At 40.1% G+C, this 23056-nt stretch overlaps 1 protein-coding gene across 1 annotated transcript; it reads left to right on the forward strand.

Annotated features, from left to right (window-relative positions):
* Positions 1–281: 281 nt before the first annotated feature.
* On the forward strand, positions 282–22532 carry LOC111227037 (uncharacterized protein C16orf52 homolog B). The gene is made up of 3 exons (XM_022752403.1): positions 282–1238; positions 11626–11838; positions 21713–22532. The coding sequence occupies exons 1-3, from the start codon at positions 1133–1135 to the stop codon at positions 21895–21897; spliced, it is 504 nt and encodes a 167-aa protein (XP_022608124.1). The 5' UTR covers positions 282–1132; the 3' UTR covers positions 21898–22532.
* The last annotated feature ends 524 nt before the right edge of the window (positions 22533–23056 follow it).

Below are 23056 nucleotides of genomic sequence, written 5' to 3' on the forward strand. Positions count from 1 at the left end.
CTGGCCCACCAAAATTGCCACAAGCAGGGCGACTCAGGACAACACGACCATGGTCTTGTAATACGTCCGTTAACACGACCCCCGTTTTTTTTCTTTACATAATATCGCGAGGAGAGAACCAGCGCCCCCTCCTGAACGCGAAGACGCTGAGCTGTGTGTGTGTGTGTGTGTGTATGCATGTGTGTGTGTGTGTATGCATGTGTGTGTGTGTGTATGCATGTGTGTGTGTGTGTATGCATGTGTGTGTGTGTGTGTGAGCGACGCTGCGTGGGGGTGTTCGCCTGATGTCATTTGGCAGAAAGGGAGGCTGAGCTAACGGTGGACATACGGCTGGAAAGCATAACAATAACGCTACCGTTTTACTGTCCACACTGGGACCTGTAACATCCCTATTGGATTGAAATACGCAGCGTGTCTCCTGTCTTCTCGCCGTGGTCCGGAGAAGAGGTGGAGGAAGAGTGAAGCTGGCTGGCTAACGGGCTGAAAGTACCAGATGCTATTCCAGCGGAGAAGGGGAACGAATAACCAAGAGACGGTGATGGGTTCTCGTTTTCCTGACGGGTAACGTTAGACCCTCGCTAAACAAAAACAAGGATACCGCAAAGTGAGGGGAACTTGCTTTGCTCCGTCTGCACCTCCGTTTGTGTGACATTGGGTCTGAAATGCTAGCGCAGTCGCGGTCTCGGCCGTCGAGCAGCTTCTGGGCCGCAGCTCGGCACACCGAGCCCGAATCTGGGAAGTAGCTAGCTAGCTATCTGCTAGCCGCAGCTGTGCCCGATGCTGCTGCTGCTGCGGCGGCTGCTGCTGCTAAACGGATCAGAAAGACAACACAAACGGTTCAGGGACTTGGCGCTGAGTGAGCTATTGTTTTACCTTACTGGACTACTACGGGCATTTGAGATGTGATGCTTTTGTGCTTCGTATTTGAGCCTTATGTAGCCAGAGGCTCTCGCTTGCTTGACGCGAAGGAGCTAACGTTGCTGCAAAATGCACAGCGGAACCACAACAGCAGGCTCCTGCTGAAGGGGGCGAGGTTAGACTGATAACCCTGTGTTTCTCAACACTCCGGGACACATTTAGACAACGACCACCACTTTTCGCCCCGTCATTCACCGCTTCATCAGCTGGCGATATGGATAAACTAACGATCATTTCAGGGTGCCTGTTTCTGGCAGCAGATATCTTTGCAATAGCCAGCATTGCAAACCCAGACTGGATCAACACTGGTGAATCAGCAGGTAAATGAAGCAGGCCATAACTACCATTCAACTACTGTTTTGTTTTGTCTTTTAGCAGGATTTCTTGCCTCCGTCTAAAAAGCACTCTCCCCACACGGTAGCAGATAATCTCCACAACAAAGATGTGTCCCATTGTGTGAGGAGGGTTTCATCTGCAGCAACATCTTTTGTCCTGCATAGCATTGTGTTCTGTCCATGTTTACGTTGTTTCATATTGGTGCCTAGACCACATTCTCAAGATCAGACATACAAGAAATAGCACTATGGCTTAGACTGCAACTAATGATTATTTTCACCAATTTAGATGAATAGTTTAGTCTCTAAGATGTCAGAAAACAGTGAAAAATTACTCAGATCCCAAATTGATGTCCCTGAATTGCATAAATCGTCTGATCAACTGTCCAACACCTGAAGATGTCTGATTTTCAACAACGTAGAACAGAGGATAGCAGCAAATCCTCACATTAGAGAAGCCAGAAATCAAGAATGATTAGTATTTTGACTGATGGTATTGTTTGAGTTATTTGATTAATTGTCAACATTTTTGATAAGTGATCAATATTTGAAATAATTAATCAAGCTAAAACGGCAAAAAATTGGCTTCTTAGCCTCTTAGATGTGAGGATGTGCTGCTTTTCTTGTATGTCATTGTAGATTAAATTGTTTTGATCTCTTGGTCAAATAAAACAAGCAATGTAAGGATTTCGCAATGTCCCCTGACAAAATTTAATGGACATTTTAACACTATAGTCAGACATCAGACTGGACCAAAAAATATACTAAAACATTAAGAGTTATCAAGAATAATTGATAATAGAAATAAGTGTTAGTTGCACATTGCACGTCTCATTTCATCACTAAAGGTAATGTGGTTCTGTGTTATGCTGGCTTTTGAAGTGGCCTCCGTGTGATTAATGTGATCTGCGAGCCCTTGAGGAATCAAAGCTAAAAGGTGTTTATTTGTGGCCGTCCCTGCTGATTTTGGACAGGAGCACATGTTGTTGGTCCTGTGTTTTATTTGTGTCAGTCCTGAAAACACATTCAGGCTATTGATAGACATCTGCTCCTCTTTGTTCCCTCTGCAGGATGACAGCTCAGTAACTGGGTCAGGGAGGGTTCATCATCCACCAATACACATCCAGACTATTAACTCAACAGAATAAGTAATCTTTACAAAAGTAATAATAGGATGCAAGTAGAATGAGGGCATTGTATCCAGTGCACAGCACATGATTGTATTGTGAAGCATGAATGGACCTTAAGTTTTATTAAACAATTGGAGACGAGGTTCTGGACATTATGGCTCAGTCCATCTAAAATTAGCACACTACAGCCACAAATGAGGTGCGTGGTAACTGCCCGCTGAGATCTACAGTTCTGTACCTGCATGTTCAGAAAGTTGAACCTTTGCTATATTTAAACTGCAGTGTTGCAGTGAGTGTGGGTGTTGTACAGCCACCAGCTTCCACCTTGCTGTCTCTGTTCTCGTTTCCCCTCACAGGTTTCACTCGTCTGTTTGATGATTGTGATGGGACTTGGATGGTTTTCTGAGATATTTGTGATAACCCATGACATACATCTTCACGCATTAAAATTTTTAAGATTTTTAAGGGAGGTTCTACTGTTTTGTAGATTTCTCTGGTTAGTTGGTTCCCCTGCAATCTTCTCTGTAAATTTTTACCTTGTACAGTATGTTACGGTTTCTGTCTTTACTGGCACAGCATAATTAGCAAGGAGGTTTTGTAACAGCTTCCCTAGATTATTTAGTCAGTGGTAAAATAAATGCAGGTAAACCTTTATTAATGACACTGATTTTTGTCATTGTACAACTATACATAAACGAGAAATTTGCCAAATGTATGAGAAATTATTTTCATCAGAGCTTTGATGGAAATGCATTGTGTTCGTCCGCGTTAATAAAAGGTAATTGGTAATTAATCAACTGACATTTTTACAAAAATTGTTCAAATCAATTTTTGATATTCGTGAATCGATTCAGAATCATGAATCTTATGTAATCAATTTTTCATCCACACCTCAAAAGTATTTATTAATGAATTTGTCAACAACTTTAACTCATAAGTCACCACTTATGGTACACTGGTACATAAACAGAAAAAACTACTGCATATAACTATGTTGTAGTGTGTTATAAAAATTTATTAGATGTTTATATAGTGACTATAAATGTTAAAGTTTTACCATTTTTGCCGATTTCGTGTTCATCTTGGTGCTAGAACCTTCATCCCTGAAATACATGCTGTGCACAAACTTTTCTTCTCTTTTTGTGAGCTTTCATGGTATTACATGATATTACATGATATTACATGGTATGACATATTACATGACATGATACTAACACAGATTGTCTCATATATATGTAGGCAAAATAATAACACCTCTTGAAATATTTTCAGAGAACAAATCATTGCTTGCTCTGCTTTAAAGTTGGGTGATGTTTGCTTTCACATCATATCACAGTATTTGCCAACCCCTTTGAGACCTTAGCTTTTCTTTCTCTGTGCAGCTTGTCTGTTTTTGGCTTATTAAAACAGTCTAGGCATATTGAATACTTTTTTGTTGTCTCCTTGGAGCTCTGTTGTACTGTCTTTTGTTAATTTGGACACTTGCATAACAAATTGCTGTTTATTAGGCCTCTATTACAGCTGCCAAATGGGATTCAATCTAATAAGAGCCACATTTCTTGCAGTGTTTGTAATTGTGATTAAATTATTTCAGAGTTAAGCTATTTACCCTGCGCTGATTACATTACTTTGTCTGCCCCATTCCATAGACTAGTGTAGTACTTGAAGTTATTTTGAAGTATGGGCCCCTGATGAGTTCCCACATTGTATTATCTCCAATCAGCTGGCCTCTTGTTCCCAGCTTTGTTGTGGTCTTATCAGAGGGACTCAGTGCTTGACAACCTGCCCTTGTAGGAGCTCAGCGTGTCGTCTTTGTACTCAGAGCATGGAGAAACGGACATGTTCTCCAGGGCTGTTAGCATCGATAAAAGCTGACTTTGCTAAAGGAGTGTGTGGCTTATTGGCTCCTGCTTTGGTTGAGTGATTTGATCAAAGCTCTTTTTGTGAACTAATCAAGAAAGTAAAAAAACTGTGCAGTCATTTAGCACTGATGTCTGCTGTTTCTTGGAATTGTCCGCACCGATGATAGGAGTAAACCTTTAGGCCAAGATTTGACACATAAAAAGCCAAAAGCCTGTAGATACTGCATTCTCGAGGAAGGATAAGCAACACGAATGTCACTCAGTGTTAAAGACACAATATGGCTATATGACATTGTCCTCACTTCAGTGTGATGTCCTCAGGCAATAACAGCTTAAGTTGGTTTCCTGTGTCGAGCTTCAAGACAAAGCCATTGTTGCAGCCGTGTCTGACAGAAGCTGTGATTCTCGGCAGCCCTGCCGTTTATGGCCCCTCCTGCAGATACTTGTTACCACAGTTGATACCATTTTCTGGAGCCTAAATACTCTCTGAAACAACTCTGTATGGACGCACACGCTAAATCGCATCCAGGTACAGACTGGCTGTCGTCACGCTCCTGTAACCAAGGCCAGTGATGGTGACAGTTTTATACATAGCATCTTTCCATGTAGGTTTTCTATAAAACCTACAATTTTAGCATCAAACCGCTTCACAGATTCACTTCTGGGCAAATGCTTTTCTACCAGACTGTTCAACCTTTCTGTCTTTACTGTTGTCCATTGCCTTAGGTCAATTATCCATTTCAATGTCAAGAGCATCAGGTGGATTTGACTAACTCTTACCAACCTACATAGCATTACTGTGGGATTACTGCATTGAATTAATCAGAAACGAAAGATGCTTTTGATGGAGAACACAAAGTGAAAGCCGTTACAGGAAGATGCTATGGTTTCTATTTTAAGGCATGCGGTTTCTCAAGACATTACAAAATGCATCATTTATTTATTTATTTATTTATTTATTTATTTTCACAGAGGAGGCTGTTCATTGCCCCAAAGTGAATGCTATTCCGATGAGTAGATGCATCAGTCGTAAACTTTGTAAACCAACTTTTGTCTTAAAATGACCAAACCACAAAACTAACTGTGCTGGAAGTAGAGGTGGATGAGTGGAAACAGAGGGCAGTATGGTTTCAAACAGCAGTTCGGCAAGAGACAATTTCATCATGAACAAATATATATATAAATATATATATATATATACACACAGTATATAAACCACATGGTTGTACCCATATGGGCTTACTGAATTGACTGTGCAGCCTAGATAATGATATATTTCCTCTATTTGTAGGTATGAAGAAAAAGCATCAGTAATAATGTTAAGTCTATAAAAAACAAAAATTTAGATAATCCACTAAGAAGCTGCATCAGCTCCAATATGCTGCTACAGGTGGTGTCAGTGCAAGAGTTTTCATTGTGCTCACACTCTCATTACTAATTATGGGTTATAGTTTTAGTCTGTGTTGATTAAAAACCTCATAGGCTCATTAAAAAGTGATCATACCACAGTGGATAGGACACAATAAAAATGTAAAAAAAAAAAACTGAAAAAATGTTTATTAAAATGGAAAACAAATAATCACCAGTGCTCAGGAACTTCTACTGTTGTTATAGTCTGAGTTTGACAATATCAAAAATAGATGAAATAGGAGAATATTACATTGTGTTATTTTAGGTATCCCTTTTCAAAGCACAAGGACATACTGTGTCATTGATGCTAAGCAACTGAAACCAGGCCCAGTGTATATTATCCAGTTGCACAGCTACAGAGCCAGCAGTTATGTCTTGCGTCTAGTGCCACCAACAGGCTAGGACAGAAATCACAGCATTGGTTCAGAGCTGAGAATGTAAATGTTGTTTTGACCCTTGTTACCTGAAGTAAATACAGTTTAGCTTGCAAGCGTTGAATATAAAAGTAAAACTCACACACAGAAATCAGTAGGTATAAAACAGAAAATTATAGCTGTGACTCTCGTTGCCTGTAGGTGGCCCAAGTTTTAAAATTCCAGCAGGTATTTCTTTGCCTGATGTTGGAGGCGTTTCACCTGCTGCTTACTTAACTTATATCTCGTCTTCATAGGCATTTCAGGTCCTGCTCACAATAACTGAACAGCTCCACCTTGTGCTGAATCTTCAGCCTGCTAAGCATTTTTCCATTAAAAAAAATTAACCAAGGTTTCCTGTTACTTTACAAAGTCATGTTCACTATACTTTGTCCACAGCACAGCGAGGATGTGAGCTTAGGTTTGCTGGTGTTGAACATTGGACATGTGTTCAATTTATATTTATTTTAGCTGAAGCACTGGTGTAAGTTTTGTAAGAAATGTTGAGTCTGTTTATTCTCACTTTGGGTCACAGGGGAGTGGAGGTTGTTTTCTTACTCATTTGTGTTTGTAGCTCATTCTGCATGTCCACCATGTTTTGCATGCGCGTTTAGACCATACACAGCTGTGCTCCAGTGCCCCTTTTAATGTAAGTGGGCGCTGTAAAAGCCTCCAGCAGCAGTGGCAGAAGAAGCAGCTTTTGGCTGCTGTAGTTTGCCTACTTGCTGCCCACCAAAGTTCAGAGGCCTGTTTGAGTCATCACCCCAGAGCTTACGAACAGCAGCATCCCCTATGCTCCACTAATGACAGCATCATCATGCTGAAGATGAGCAGACATGGCCTTTATTTCCTCTCATTTAGACCAAGACATGGTGAGAGGAGTATTTTGATCGTAGTTAGTGCAGAGCTGACTGCAGGGTAACAGCATGATGGGGGCGTGAAAGTGAGCTGGGCCTCTAAATGGAGAATTGGCCCATTTTTTTCTGTAAATGAGAGACAGACGAACCATGCAAGACTTGTTTACAAACAAACATAATTTTGGTGGTTTTGGTTATGTAGATATGGACGTACTTGCTCTCTCTCCCATTTACCTCAACTAAAGCTTGTATGACTGATGCGTTCAAGCGTTGTCTCCTGTTTCACTGTGATCTCCAGCTGCACGTCAGCTCCACTTGCACGTCAGAGTTCACCTTTGTTCAGCTTTGGCCAAGGATGTGTGCAGTCAAGCAATTCATATAATATAATACATGGATGCACTGTATTTGGAAATAAAAGTCATTATTCTAGCGATGTGCCATCACATTGTTCGGTGCAGTATTACTCTACCAGAGTGAAGCGCTGCTCTCACAGTCTGTGGTCTCTCTGCTCAGTATTTATTATCCACAACTGAATAGTGACATTACATCCATTTGCAGTGTTGAGTGATGCACTCTTTCCTTGAACAGAAGGCTAAAGTGACCTTTCCTTCATACAATACCCAGAAGTTATTCAAGGTGCACCTTCACACCCCATTCGGACCTTTCCCCATCTTCCTGCCACATGGTCAAAATAAGGCACCATTTGTATGGTGGTAGTTTTCAGTTTCTGCCCTCACTGACAGACATGGTTGAAAATAGGCTTAATCATTTTCTGGTGACAAGCTTAAGTGAGATGATTGACACCACTGTCAAATCTGTCTAGCACAAAAACTGGAAACAGGAAAACACTAACCACCATCCACCAGCATGGCTCTGTCCTACCAGCACCTCTAAAGCCCACTAATTAACACGTATCACAAACATTGTTTAATCTACACAAAAAACGAAGTCTAAAAACAAAAATACATTGTATTAGGGGTTATACTGTATTTATGACTGTTTCTTGTCTGGACACAGTTGTTAGTCAACCAGTGGAGACTCTGTTTCCAGTCCAAGTAGTTCAGCACATATACCTGTTAAATAATGAATTGTTGTATTCACAATTTGGTTTTTGTACAGATTAAACAAATGACATATAACATGATGATTAGTGAGCTTAAGAGGTGCTGGTGCCTTTTGCAGAGCCAGCCAAAGTTTGTAGGGTTGTGTGCAAGTTAAGGCTGTCATTTGAATTGGTATCTCCCATGTTAGAATTAAAAATATCTATCATAAACACACTGTTGTTGTTTGACTCAGACTTTAACTAGAATAGTGTCTGTGTGCCTGCTTTCTTGTTGAGTTGTTTACCTGTATTCATGTGCCATAGCGTGCCTGTCTGCTGTAGGCCAGGAATTCCACAGAGAGCCAGTGAAACAGCAGGAGGCCAGAGGATCCAGGGGAAATGGTCATAAACCAGTGCCATTAGCCACAGCTATCAAACGTCTGCCTAATGTTCTCCTGTTCCCAGCACCAGTCCCTGCTTTCTTTACCCCGATCACCTTCTGTTCTTCAAATTGTTCAAGGTTACTCGTAAAGTGGTGTAGACGATTAATTAAAGCCAAAGACAAAAAAAAAAGCGTACTTTTTAGATGTTCCTTGTATGTGATTAATCATTTCCTGAAACAACAGTGTGTTTGTGTGGGGTCTAAAAGATAGATTATTGTGCCTGTAACAGGAAATGTAGCTTTCAATCCTGCAGCTCCATATGTAGCTTGCCTCTAACATCAATACACTCCCAAGGCGTTTCTTATGAACCAATGGCATTGTTTGAGTTTGGGTTTGGTTGTTGGTTGTACTGTAAAAGCAGTGTTTTCACTGGGTGTTATAAAGGGGACAGGATTTCCTCTGGACAGCCTGCACAGACCACCACGCCCCCGGGGCAACAAGAACACTTTTCTCACACATGCCTTGGTTTTCTGTTTCAAGTGGTGTAGACTCAGTGGGGTTTTTAGCAGCATCATGTGTTCATTCTGTAAATATGCAAAGGTTTGGGTACCAGACAGACCAAGTAACAAGCTCGACCCTCTGAAATTCCAGCTTGCATACTTGTCTCATGCACATGTCCGCCCACCTGCTGAGCCACTGTTGAACTTTCATGATGTCGCCCACACAGACTTGCCTTTTAGTGAATGGGTTATTTTGTGGTCAGTGGAATGAGTATTTACCACTTGTTAATTTTTTTTTTTTTTTCAGATTATGCCTCAAACTTGTGGAGGGAATTATGTCTTTGTATTTTCCCTAGAAGACATTGTTCCTTTTTAAACCTCAGTAAACATCTCCACAGACCAATGCAGAGAATGGTGTTATGGGTAACCATAGGTCGCAGAGGCTCATAGAGGAGCTGATGTGCACACTTTCCAAATCTCAGCAACGTGTTGTGTGGGTCTGCGTGTAAAGCAAGCAGTTGAATCAGCTCCTGTCGGGACTTGGGTTCTAAACGGAGATGAAAACAAATTTAAACGTACAACATACAAATTTAAAAGAAACCTGTACATAAGCGTATCTTAGCGACGCTCGTGCTCTGTCGCCTACATGTAGCCTGGAGAAGTATAATTGTGGTTGAACACAAGTCACAGTCCTGCCGATGGTTTCACACTATTCCAGCAATCAATAGGTGGTTTTATGATGAATTAGCATTTGTCACGGATACGCACAATGAGTTTTGGTGAAAAACACTCAATGTATGCATAACTTGTTTGTTAACAAGACAAATCCCTAGCGCACCTTTTAAACATAAGTTTGCCTTATTTGCTCGTCTGTTTTGCAAGTGCGGGCTTTATTAATTATGACTGTATGATGTTTATTGTATGTTTATTGCACTAATAGAGCCTTCAGACTGAAATTGGTGCTCTCCGTGTGCTTCAGGTACGTCCATGACAATAAAATGCAATCCAGGAAGTTCGATTTAAAAATATGAATGATTTTGAAGGCTTATCCAACACCATAACAATGTACAGCAGTGTGTGTCCTTTGCTGTTACCTTTCAACGGAGACGAACAGGATTTTACAACTGGAAAGAGATCAAAGTGACAATTTTGTAACCTCTGTTGTGACGGTTTCCAGGTTAACTACAGAATTACCTTGTCCATGTTGCAAAGTAATTTTCAAGAATTGTATCCTTGTACATATGGGACTGACCAATGTATTGCCAGATGATATTACATGTAAGATGTTTCATTTAATTGCCTTTCTTTGCAGGAGTCTTTTTACCATAGCCTCACTGAAATGAACGGGGGGGTTTTGTTTATTGATGCAGTACTGTTGTCTGTCTCAACATAGCCTAACAGTGTCCCATTATTTGTTGACATATGGACAGTGTCAAAACATGGGGTGTATGACAGCTATCCGCCCTCCAAAAAAAAAACCCCACTCCAGATCACCCAAGTGTTCACTAATGATGATACACGCCCCTGCTAATTTTCCAAATGAAGACCTCCTATCTCATACAGTCCCTTGCTTATAGTCCACCTTTCTTTGTGAGAGACCTGTGATCAGCAGAGTCCTGAGTGATGTGACGCTGTTCTGCTTACTCAGGTAGAAATTCCCCTTGAGGATGTGCTCTAATTGAATGGCCTCCCTCCAGAGTGGCTGCACCACTGGAGCATATTCCTGCTCTGAGTGCTGGCCTTCACACTCGAGCTCTGCTCATGACTCAGAGTGAGGCATGAATCCATTTGTCTGATCAGTGATGGATAGGTACAGAAGAACATTAAGTCATGTCATGTGTCATGAAAGCAGATGTGCAAACGTACACATGTAAAAGTCCTAGACCCAACACTCGGAGGATGGAAGACAAAGGACTGAGATTTTAAAATAGTTGGTAATTATAACTGAGTAAGGCCAAGGCATATAGTATATTTACAGAAATAAATGAGCCTTTAAAGCTCATTTATTTCTTCTCTTTTTGAGTGAGGAAGTGCGAGACAAAATGTTGGCCACTGGCATAATTGAGCACAGCAGTGAGAAAAAGCAAGTCCCCAGCTCCTAGCAAGCACTGAATTAGTGACAAATTAAAGGAGCCTCTCACCGTCTTTTTCCATTCCTCCTTCTTCACCTGCTCCTCTTTCACTTCGCAGTAGATGAGCTGCTACGCTTTGGTCTTCCTTCCCTCAACCATGTCAATGATTGAGGCACTAATTCATCACTGCTTTACTGTTTGTCTACAGTCTTTTTGTTTGTAGTTTTTTTTTCCACTTGCTATTTTTCTCCTCACTCTCAAAGATGTATTCTGTGAGCTCTATAGGCTGTTTTAGCAGTAATTACCTTGAACTTGATGTGGTCTGACCTCTGCATGAGCTTTTATCCTACACAGCTAATGTGTAAAAACAAAAAGATTTATTAATTAATTATTAATTATTTTATTATTAATTAATTTATAAAAGTGTTGGACAGTTTTCTCAGAAAAATGTAGGGGACATAAAAGGCCAAATGTGTGTTTAAATATCCAAATATTTGACTTGTTAAGAGCCTAAGCTTTATTACAGTCATTATATCCCCACATCTTTGTCTGCTCCACAACAAAAATTAAATGCAGTGTAACCTCCTGTCATAGATCAACTGGTAACCCCAGTATTCAGTGTTTTCGTGTGCTAGATGAGCAATGAAGCAAAACAGATTCCTTAAAATGGACAACTCATCCAACATTCATCCTCTCTCTGCAGGTGCCCTTACAGTTGGTCTAGTCCGGCAATGTCAGACCATCCATGGACGAGACCGAACCTGTATCCCACCGCGGCTGCCCCCGGAGTGGGTCACCACACTTTTCTTCATCATCATGGGCATCATCTCCCTCACGGTCACCTGTGGACTGCTGGTGGCATCACACTGGCGCAGAGAAGCCACCAAATACGCCCGCTGGATTGCCTTCACTGGCAGTAAGTGAACAAGACAGTGACATTCACACCGAATGAAACAGTTTTGCTTTAGCAGACTTGCCCTCAGCGAGCTTCACCAGGAGCTTTCTCACTTTCTTCTCTGTCTCACTGCATCTGTCATGAAATAACCTTTAGAAAATCACCTATGCTACATTATTAGATTCATGCACATAGTCTCTTAAGGGCAGGAAATAATGAAAGGAGAAGAGTTGAGGTTGGATCAGTGTGAAAAATCGGTTTTATCCCAGTTATGCACTGCTAATTTGCAAGTGTAGATGATATGTGTGACGTCAAATACATCTGAGGCTATGCACAGGACAAGCGTGCGTTTGTGTTTCTGAGAGTGACGTGAGGACCGTGGGTGTGTGTGTGCCTGGTTGTGTTTGCACATTTATAACTGTTGTTTTTTTTTTTTTTTGCATATTTGATGAATCCTCTTGCTCCCTGAAACTGATATATTGAGTAATGCAGCTCATCTGGTACCTGAGTGGGTGGCTTATATGCCACAGCGTTTTCTCTCCCTCTTTGCCTTGAACATCGCTGCTCGTTTTTTTATTTTCCAAACACGTTTGCTGTATAGATGCACTTCCAGGACTTGATAATAACTCAGCACCCATCTCGTGAGGCTGAACTGGTTTCATAAGGCTGTGTGGGAGGGTGGAGTTTGATTGGTTAGTTAAAGGAGTAGACGGCCTCGAGCACACTCACAGAGATGGAAGAGTGGCATGTGAAGCCACAATGCTCTATACTGTTTTATTGTTTGAAGGCTGAGTGCATTTTTCATGACACTGTGACTTCTTTGTTCTGCATAGGAAAAGTAACCCATGGATTTAAACAAGCACACAAATTTTTGCCTGCCCGACCAAATGCATATTCATAATTAGGTTTTGTAATTCTTCTTAATCACTTGCAAATATGCAATGAATCACCACTTTACAGAGTCCCCAACCCCTCCACAAACTGTCTGTCCGGTAAGCTCAAATCTGTGTCACCAGCTAAATTAGAAAGGCATTGAGTCATTGTTTAACGATCACACTCAAAGGAAAGTAAGGAGGTTTCCATGGCAACTGTGAACAATTGTCACCCTTGTCTCCCTCCTAAGCTTCTGTTGGCCATATTAGACAAGAGGTATATTATTAGTACAGATTTTTTTTCTTTTAAACTGGTTTAAAGCATGATGATGATTTGAATAAGGAAATAAGACTTGAGGGAGGAAAAGACTTGTGACAGATACAGTGGCTTCAGAAAGTATTCAGACCCCTTCACTTTTTATACAGTGTGATGTAGGTTTAATTTTTAATGGGCAGAGATCTATTAGAGATGTTCCGATCACATTTCTTTCCTTACAGATACTGATACCCGTGTATTGGCTGATACCATGTACCAATCAATACCAATGCATTAAAAAAAATTTAACAGCTTTATACTACAAACTGTACGGATGGGCTGATTTCTGTCATTGTTGTATGACATGGCTCTGCTTAAACCCTTTGTAAAGCATGAACAAAAATACATAAATGCCATAGAATATCTATATATATCTTAGATTGCAGTGGAAACTGCTCGTAGTGATCGCAGTTAGTGATTTACTGCTTATATGAATGAAAAAGCGTGGGACAGAATCATTCCTATATAAATGCAGTTTAAATATTTAGCTTATTGAAATCAAGTAGTTCACTTACGGTGTTTATTTTGGGTCTTTTCATACTTGACAACAAATGAAAAAAGCAAGCTATCATATGCTGAGTCTCTCCAACTTACCTCTCGTCACAACGATTTGCCTGAGTAGCATCGTGTCACATCTCCAGTGCCGTAAAGGCTAAAAAAGCTGCGTTGGTTAAAACAGAAAAACTCTGTTAAAATGTAATAATCGTCAATAATTTATAAATTATACTGCCGGTTCCGGATAGGACAGCATTTTGGTCTGGACCCAGACCTCAGTCTGCCTATTAGTGGACCGCCAACGGCTAATGTTATGCTATTTACCAGAAATCAGTTCTTCTTCACCGCTCTGTAACAGAAGCTGCCAGTGGCTGCGCAGCTCAACTCCCTGTGTAGGCCGCTGATTTAGAATGACAAAGATGAATTGATTTCCAGAAAAAAGTGCTGTTTTATGTGGGTGTGAAACTATAAAGTTTATCAATACATTATGTGGTATTGGCTTGGTGCATAGACTCGCAGTTTCTCAATCCAGTATTTTAGGCAGTATTGACAAAGAATTGATCAAGACATAGTTTAAAACCATTTCTAAAGGTCTCCATTACTGTCAAATGGAAGAAGTTTGGAACCACCAGGAGTCTTCCTAGAGTTGGCCATCTGCTCAAACTGAATAACTGAGCAATAAGGCTGGTCAGGCTGGTCTCTCTGACTGAACTTCAGAAGATGGAAGAACCTGTCGGAAGGATGACAATCTCACCCGTACTCTATTAATCAGACATTATGGCAGAGAGGTGAACGGAGGCATAAAACAGCCTGTTTGGAGATTGCCAAACAGCATTTAAACAACTCTGAGAGCATGAGTCCTTTAAATCATGCGTCCCATCCAATCTCACAGAGCTTGAGAGAATCTGTCATGAAATGTAGGAAAAAATGCCTAAATCCAGGTGTGCAAAGCTTGTCGGACTTACCCAAGAAGACCCAAAGGTGCTGCCAACGTAGTGATTTAATGATCAGAATACTTTTGTAAAGTTTTCACTTTGTCATTATGGGTTTTTGAGTATGGCCTTTTCACATTCTTTCTGTTCAGGACTCCATTAGCTGGCACATTAGCGACTGATGGTCTTCCTGGGATACTCTTGTATCTCAAGAGCTTGTTTCAAGTGGAGGAGAGTGACAAAAAGGCAGAAAAGAGACATGGCTGAGGCTTTTTTTCCCTCTGATGTTGCTGAACTTCAGCTGTGATGGCAAACATTTCCCTGCTGTATGGGGGGGAGAGGGTGAGAGGTTAAGTGAGGAAGAGGAAGAAGTGTTGAGTAAAGGAGATGAGCTGAATGAATAATCATGTTTGTAGAGGTCAAGAGCTGTTAAGGGTGTTAGTGAGAGGTGGATGCCAATGTAAAGACACAAATGGAAGGGGAGAGAGGACGAGTAGAGTGAAGCTGCTAGCAAGGAGACGGGGGGATGGTTCATTCGGGGCAAACAGGTGATGAGGGTTGAGAGGAGGTGGGTAGGCTGTAGTGTAACTGGCTCTAGGCCACCGGCACCTGAATGGACAGCTTTGTATGACCAGCACAGGCCCGCCTCTGTGTCTGTATATACACGCACCAGCAGTGTTTCCCCAAGGTGTGACGGTCAACTGTGGGGGTGGGGTGGGACTGAAGTAATAAATAAAATATATTAACAATACATTAACAGGATATGCAAAAAAAATGTTGCTTCACTATTCATGCACACAAATACAGCAGGAAAAATGTAAGAAATAAATCTATAATACAGTGTATTTACATGTAAAGAGATTTTATTTCAAATAGTTTTGAGCCTTTTTCCCTGAAAGTTTGTGTGTATGCCTGTTAATCACTGAAAATGTTAATAACTCAGAATTTTAAAAGATTCTTTTCAAAAGATATTTCTGGTTTACAGACATAAATGAGATCCTGTGTGAAAGGCACACATCAACACTTTCAGATGGCTTTCTCAGCTCGTGTACATGATACATCAATAAAGTTATGTTACTATAGATAAAACATTTTCCTTGTATTCACTGATGAACAGGTGGAGTCCAGGGGGGTTGATATTACATAAAAAAATAAAGATAGCAATATATTTAAAGCACACATGTGTAATTTTGTCATAATTTTACCCATATTAAAGGTAAATTTCAAGATATTATGCATTTCTGTTGTTGAATTTCTACGGCTCCGCACACTGTCTGGGATGTAATGGTAACTGAAAAAAGTGTGTTTTCTTTTTGGAGGTTTCTATAAACAAAGTAAAGAAACTGAAGAAATGAAAAGCAGAGTGAGAGGCTACCTCCTAAATGGTCTGTTTGGGGCTGATATTTATCATAAATGATCTTTTTTGAAATCTCTAATGAACTATTAGTCAATATTAATTCCTTTTTTACACAAACACAAAACATAAACCTGTGGGTCTCAAACATGGAGATGGGCGCCCATGAGGCCTCAAACCTATTACAGGGTGGATGAATACAGATAATAAAAGAAAATGGGTGATATTAATTGAGCAAACAGTCATATCCAAAACAATATGAACTATCTTAGTCTGGACTACTCCATAGATATGCTGCAGGAGATTTGTGTCTTTTGTATCTAAAATTTCAATTTAACTTTCATTTCCATTTTTACATTAATTTGTTAGTGGTTCTCTAACTTTTTTTTTAACTTTCGTGCTACTCTTTCACCAAATGACATAAACAAACATTGTTGATTACAATAATATATGTACTAAGCAGGATGCTTTACAGTAGAAAAAAAAAATGTCAGTGCTCTTTGGTTGAAAAGCTCTGTAACGATGTTACTGTTCTACAATGCCATCTTTACTGTTACTGTCATGGTTGTTGTTAAGGATGCCAGTCCATATTAAACATGTTCATTAGATAACTGTGTCAGGAATTACGTGACGTGTGAAGATGACTGTATTAGAGATAATACAACAGTGAAACACTCCTGTGTAACATCACCTGTTGTCCTTGTCGAACTGCTCATCATTGCACTACACTACATGAGTTACAGCAGCTCTGTTACTCAACTTTATGACTCGATTTAACTTTTCACAGTAAACATGACATTAAACGTTATTTAAAAGCGCTGCAGCATAATTTCATTATTGATTAATCGGCTGATTATATTTTTGATTTATCAATTAATTGTTTGGTCTATAAAATGCAATAAAATAAAATAAAAATCTTAAGTTTTTTACAATCATTTTCTTAAAGCCTAAAGTTACATCTTCGAATCACTTGTTTTTCAACCAGCAGACCAGAACACAAAAATCTTCAGTTTACCTGCAAAGAAAATAAAGAAAAGCAGCAAATCCTCACATTTGAGAAGCTGGAACCAGACGGTGTTTGACATTTTGCATGAAAAAGGATAAATAGTCAGAATAGACTATAAACTAATGGATTGATCGACGACTTGTTGCAGCTCTGTTATTTAAACACAAAAGTAATTCCTGTACTATATAGTGGTAACTGTGAGTTTATCAGCAAAGTTTCTGTAGTTTCATTGTCAGCAGCTGAGCAAGGCACCATGTGTCATCAATTTAGGGACTTAAGACAAGCAGTGGACCATGAGGTGCACTTCAATTAACTCACTGGTGAAGCTTTCAGGAATAATGCTGAGCCACGGATTTCTGGCTCCATCGTAGTTTATCTTTCACCACATCCTTTTGCAGTCATACCCACTCACAGATAAACGCATGGCCAGGGCAATGAGCAGGCAAAAGGACAGACAGAAAAATTACCCAGCGTCTGTGCCTCGTGATGTAGGTCTGCCAGAAAGTGTTCATTAATGCTTGCTGGACAGGAGACATTAGAATCAGAGTCATGTCTCACACTGGCTGTTCAAGGACTGTTTCTGAACATACTTCTGTTTTCATTTTAAACGCCACGTCTGAACAGGGTCTAAGTCACCAAGTGACCGTCAAACTACAGCGCAGTAAAAGGTGAACCCAGATAACTCTTCTGTGATACTAACATGTGAAAGCAGATTTCATTTTCAAGATTCAGCATTCAGAACACTTTAGAGTGTGTGTATGTCCTGATTAGAGGAGGTAAAGAGAGCAGCAGGCTTGGCTGCAGAGAGGGCCGGGGCGTACTGTCTTGACAGATATCACATACACCGCATACCGCGCTGTTAAGCAATCCTACATCATGGCAGGGGAAATTCATTCACCGCGGCGGTCCTTGTACTGTTGCCATATTGGATTTTTATATGATTTTTGCATTAATCGTCTAAAAAAAATAAATAAAGCATTATGATTTGTGAGGAATTAAAATTGCTAGATTAACCAAAAACAACCATTCCTCTCTGGATATTTTATCACTTTTATAATTTCTTACTATAATATAGGATTTCATCCATCTCTCCCACCCCTTATGAAATATTTAATCCCTGGTCTAAATTATAGACATTGATTGCCAAGATTAGAAAGATACAAGATACAGGAAGAAAATGTTTTTTTATGCCCAGTATCCAGATTGCTGTACTACTGCAGACTCTTAAAGCTGTTAACAGCAACAACCCACAGGTACTGAACAGCTCTGTAAATTGGCAAAATGTATTGAAGAATGAAAGCTAAAAATGCCTTCATCAGCTCTCACCAAATGGCTTACACTCAGATGAGATAACCAAAATAATTAAACGCAGCCTCAGTTAATGTTAAAGAGCTGTCATACTTTGTGTTAGAACACGTGTAATTCTGCTTAGAACAAAGGTAGTTGGCATTTAGAGTTTATGTAGCACACACTAGTAACATAACAGATCAGTGCTGCTTTATGAATGCATTTTCCCCTTCTGCACGTCCCCTGCTGCAGACAAGCAGTCCAGGACATAATGCTGGTCTAAAGCGGAATAAAGAGAGTTTGCGCTCTTTAATCAAAGAACAAGAGCTATTTTTAATTAGGTAAAGCTATTCCACGAATTCAGCACAGTGATTGATCTGTGATTCACAAAAGTCTCACAGTTTGCTTTGCAGTTTAACGTCACTGAGCGTTACATAAGTGGACTCAGAGCTGAACTAAAGCCTTCTGAAATAACATCTTCAAAGGAAACAGAACACAGCCATTTTAATTAGTGACAACTTTGTTATCCAATCACAGACTTCATAATGACTTCCCCCTTGACCTCTGCTTTATTCTGCAGCTGCTAACAAACCCGACACGCCGAGCAAGAAACATCTCAAAATGTTTTTTTTTTTTTTTTTTTTTTTTTTAGAGGGGTGTCTATTATGACTGTAATGATTCTCAGCATGTGGTCAGCACACCAAGCTAATTGATCCCACTGGGTTTGATACAGATTTCAGAGCTCACAAGTCAGCACGTTAATCAGAGTTTACGTGAGCTGCAATAACGTACTAACTATATATCCGTGTATACATGCACAATGGCCCCTACTTTATTTTGGAACAATATCTTTCTTATTTTAAGTGTATTAGTGACATATGATGCTGCTCCCTGATATTTTTTGTGTGTATATCTGAAGGCTGACGAGCACTGTAGTGAGGGCACAGCTTTTTTGTTACAGTGCAAAATTTTTTAATTTTTTTTTTTTTTTTTTTTTTTTTTTGCAAATTTACATTTAAGTTTAAGAAAGGGGAACTGCACTGACTTTGCACATCAAAGTCTGGTCACAGGTTTTGGTGAGTACAACAGCATATGTGAAAAAAGTTGTAAGAAGTCTTTGGCAGCAGTTGGGGATGAAGAATACAAGTCTGAAAATGAAACTAATCTGGGTGTGTGATGTTAGAAAGACCTCTGGAGCCCACTCCTCACCTCTGCTTGAGGGTAGCGACTCAAGGCTATAAGCCGTTACAAGCGTAACACACCTGAATCTCTGACCAAACTGCAACAGTTGAGTTGCATTGCGGGTAATGTAGGTGCCAGGTTTTGACAAGGAAGAAGAATGTGTGGAATGAAGAAGGCAATATCTCTGGGGGAAAAAAAGTATCAAAATTGATGCAGCAGAACCAAACTGTCATGAGTACAAGGGGTGCAAAACTACCAGGCTTTTATAATTCTATACTCTGATTATGGAAAGTTCTTGTAAATTCTTGTAATCTCATTGCTAAGAATGTGCTGGGTGAGGCAGTTATGATGCAATTTGTGACCTGAATGAATTGATTCCATTAGTGCCAGTGTTTGTTGACACTCTAAAATTTGTGTCGCTGACGGAGCTTCATTCAGCTTTAATGATGGTCTTGCCTCAGTCTTCTCACAAAAATCATTCAAATAAATCTGTTTCAGTCAGACACAGTTCAAACAAACACAACTTCACAAATTCACATTAGGTTTGTATAACCCTTCTGTCTCATGACGTAAAGGTGCTGTCAGTAAATTAGGTGACATCTAGTGGCAGCCGTAGGAAATTTAAAAAAAATCCGCTTCTTTCACTGCCCCTAGTGCCTGTTTAGAAAGCGTGAAATATGATTATTGTTTTGAGCCTTTAAGCTTAAATATGAACTTTATTTTACAAACTTCATAGGTTAAATTAAATCTCCTGCCTGAGGTTGGCTTTTTAAAGATGTGACTAAACATTTGACTGTGGAGGAATTCTGCCTTCAAGTGGTATCAGAAAAATCGAATTTAAAGTTGGAAATACTTTAACAAGCCAACAGAATGGCAAACATAGCATGCGAATGGGGAATTTTCTGTGATATCTGACTTGTAGAGAAAGGTGCGGAAGATGGTCTAGAAACCGTTATTCATTGAATCGGATAGAGCGTATGGGCAGAATCTGAGCATAACATTAGGAAACACTACTAGCAGGTTCATAGTAGCAAACAATGGGTATTTTGATGCTGTTTATGGGTTTTGTCTGAATCTTATAAGCTAACAAATTTATTGTTAATTTCCCTACAAACTGTGTAACTCTGTGCTAAGTGTCATCTCAGGTAGAAACACAGTGACAAATGCATGTGAAAAACTCAAAATAACTAAATTTCTACTTCAGATGTCTCCATTTTCATCTGACACAACAACCACTTTGTGGTAACATGTGGCACACATAACGTTCGTTATTATCTACAGGAGACAATTAAATCTGCTATTGATAGTAGAAAGTCTGCAGCTCTGTCAGCAGACCTTGATGTGAGATGTTGGGTTTCCCCAATTTCTGCCTTCTGCTGCCGTGTTGATTATAAACTGAATGTTGAAATCTTACAAAATTAAACTATCCACAATGATTTGAGTAATAGTTGATTTTAATCTCCATTGTTGTAAAATGACCTGTGAGCTTGTTATATCTGCACAAAGCCAGATTTTGGTTTGGTTGAACTACTCATATTTTTTGCTTGGACTCTAGTTTCTGGTTTCTGTACATTTGTAAGAATAGTATATAATCTATGACATCTAACTGATATTTAAATAGATTTTTAGACATTAATGTTACATAAATGCCATTTAATAGCGCTCTTGATGTCTCTCCCCCCACCCCCCCCCACCCCCTTCATCTTTCTAAAAAACATGAGGCACAGTCACGCAGATCTCAGTGCATGCCATGAGTCTGCTTTGTGTAATTGCTCCTTCAAAGCCATCTGAAAGGCACTATTGTATCTCGCTAATGAAGTTGCTAAAATTGAATTCAATTTGAGCAGCCTGTGCTTCCTGCTCAAGTTGAGTGAGTTTATGCTTAATTGTCTGCATCTTGTGTGGAGAACAAAGACTAAAACAAAGGCTGAGGTCAGACTTTTTGTGTCATGTATCCCATTTTTTTTTTTGATCTTTCCTGAAGTCCCCCTTTTTAGCATTTATTAGCACCGCATATACATTTAATAACTGGTTTGTATAAACGTATAATGCAGTTATTAGTAGATGGGTATTAATTAATGCACACGATGATGCATATTTTATAACATTTGTGTTTTACTATATTGTCATTCATTATTTGTTTATATACCAGTTTCCACTTATGTTGTGGACAACTAAAATAATTGTATTGTATATTTGTTCACAACTACATTATTGTGTATTACAAACATTTTTAACCATTTATATAATAATCACAAATTCTAGATAAAGCAAATTTAATGTAGATTGTTTCCCCTTACAAACATCTGAACTTATAATCGATGTGATGTGGTTAACATATAGGATTTAGACACATGAAGAGAGTAAAGTTGTAGTCAGTAAAGTCTGTACACATTCATCTTTATGTGTAAACAGTAAACTAACATTTTCTCTCTTGCTCTTTCCTTCCAGTGATCCTCTTCTGCATGGCGGCACTCATCTTCCCCATAGGCTTCTATATCAACGAAGTGGGAGGTCAGCCGTACAAGCTGCCCAACAACACAGTGGTCGGCTCCTCGTACGTGCTGTTTGTCCTCTCCATCTTCTTCACCATAGTGGGACTGCTGTTTGCAGGCAAAGTTTGCCTCCCAGGCTGAGGACTCGACTGTGCCGCCTCTGGACTGACACAAGAGGCTCTGAAAATTTTATGGGATTTACTAAAACACACAATGACTGAATATTAAAAAACAACAAACTCTGGCCAGAAGCCTGAAACAGGGAAGCCTCAGCTTATGTGTCAAGGGACCGCAGCACCATGGAGTACCTAACTACTAAAAGATGAAAACGAATAAATGAACAAAACACTAAAGGGGGACACGGGCACAAAGGGTTGTAGGAGTGTGAGAGAGGGCAGCTGAGGCTGTCGCAACACCCTGCCACTGTTGATTTAAAATATGGCCGTCTCTCTGTTGTTGTTCTGGAAAGGGTGCTTAATGTGCCGCTGTCATGGCAACCAGGGCCACAATGCTGGCGCACATTTCTTGAGGACCACTACAGCCACTCCTCGACTTGACTCCCAGCCGCCCGCCCGCCGCCCTCAGCACACATCTGCACCGTCACGACCGCTCCTGTTGCTATTTTTGGCTTCTCTTAGCTATTTCAGTTGTGTGTTTTTCTGTTGTTGTACATTTTGTGTTCTTATGTTTGTTTTTTTTTCCTTGCACCCCCCGCCGCCTTTCCACTGAAGTAGTTTGAGTGTAATTGAGGTTCACTGAACTAAACCCTTGAAGGATATGGGGGGTGGGAGGGGGGGGGTTGGCTTTAGAGATAGGGTTGATTCTCGCCTGGCGCACCACACGGCCCCAGGTGTGTGGTTGGGGGAGAGCAGCTGTGATCCCAGCTGTCTGGGCCAACACACAGGCTACTGTTGACAAGAGGCTGGTGCAGGTGTGCCGCCTCTTTGTCTCCAACCAGCTCCAGTTCAGGAGCAGGTAGCAACGAGGGGTGACCTCCGCGGGCAACAGAACGGGAAGTCGAATACCATAAAGGAGAATGCCACTCAATGTAAGACCTTGCATAATGTTATTTATGTGGACAGCAATAAAGTATCAATGAGTGTAGACAGCTGGTTTGCTAAGTTAAACCCAGGACACTAATGCACATCTTTTGCCAATAACTAGAAGACTGTGAATTTAGAGAATGATCATCTGAACATGAACACACAGCTCTTGTATTTGTAGTAATAATCTTAATCCTGTTAAGTGCAGCCACAAGCTCAGTGACTTTCAAAGTATTTTTCAAAGATGTACATCACTG

Source organism: Seriola dumerili, unplaced genomic scaffold (genome assembly GCF_002260705.1).
Source record: "Seriola dumerili isolate Sdu_G_001 unplaced genomic scaffold, Sdu_1.0 BDQW01000169.1, whole genome shotgun sequence".
Classification (NCBI taxonomy): Eukaryota; Metazoa; Chordata; class Actinopteri; order Carangiformes; family Carangidae; genus Seriola; species Seriola dumerili.

Excerpts from the sequence above, each read along its gene's own strand:
- LOC111227037 (XM_022752403.1), top strand. The coding sequence starts at position 1,133 with ATGGATAAACTAACGATCATTTCAGGGTGCCTGTTTCTGGCAGCAGAT. Across the intron at positions 1,239-11,625 it reads CAACACTGGTGAATCAGCAG|GTGCCCTTACAGTTGGTCTA; the intron begins GTAAATGAAGCA and ends CTCTCTCTGCAG. Across the intron at positions 11,839-21,712 it reads CTGGATTGCCTTCACTGGCA|TGATCCTCTTCTGCATGGCG; the intron begins GTAAGTGAACAA and ends CTTTCCTTCCAG.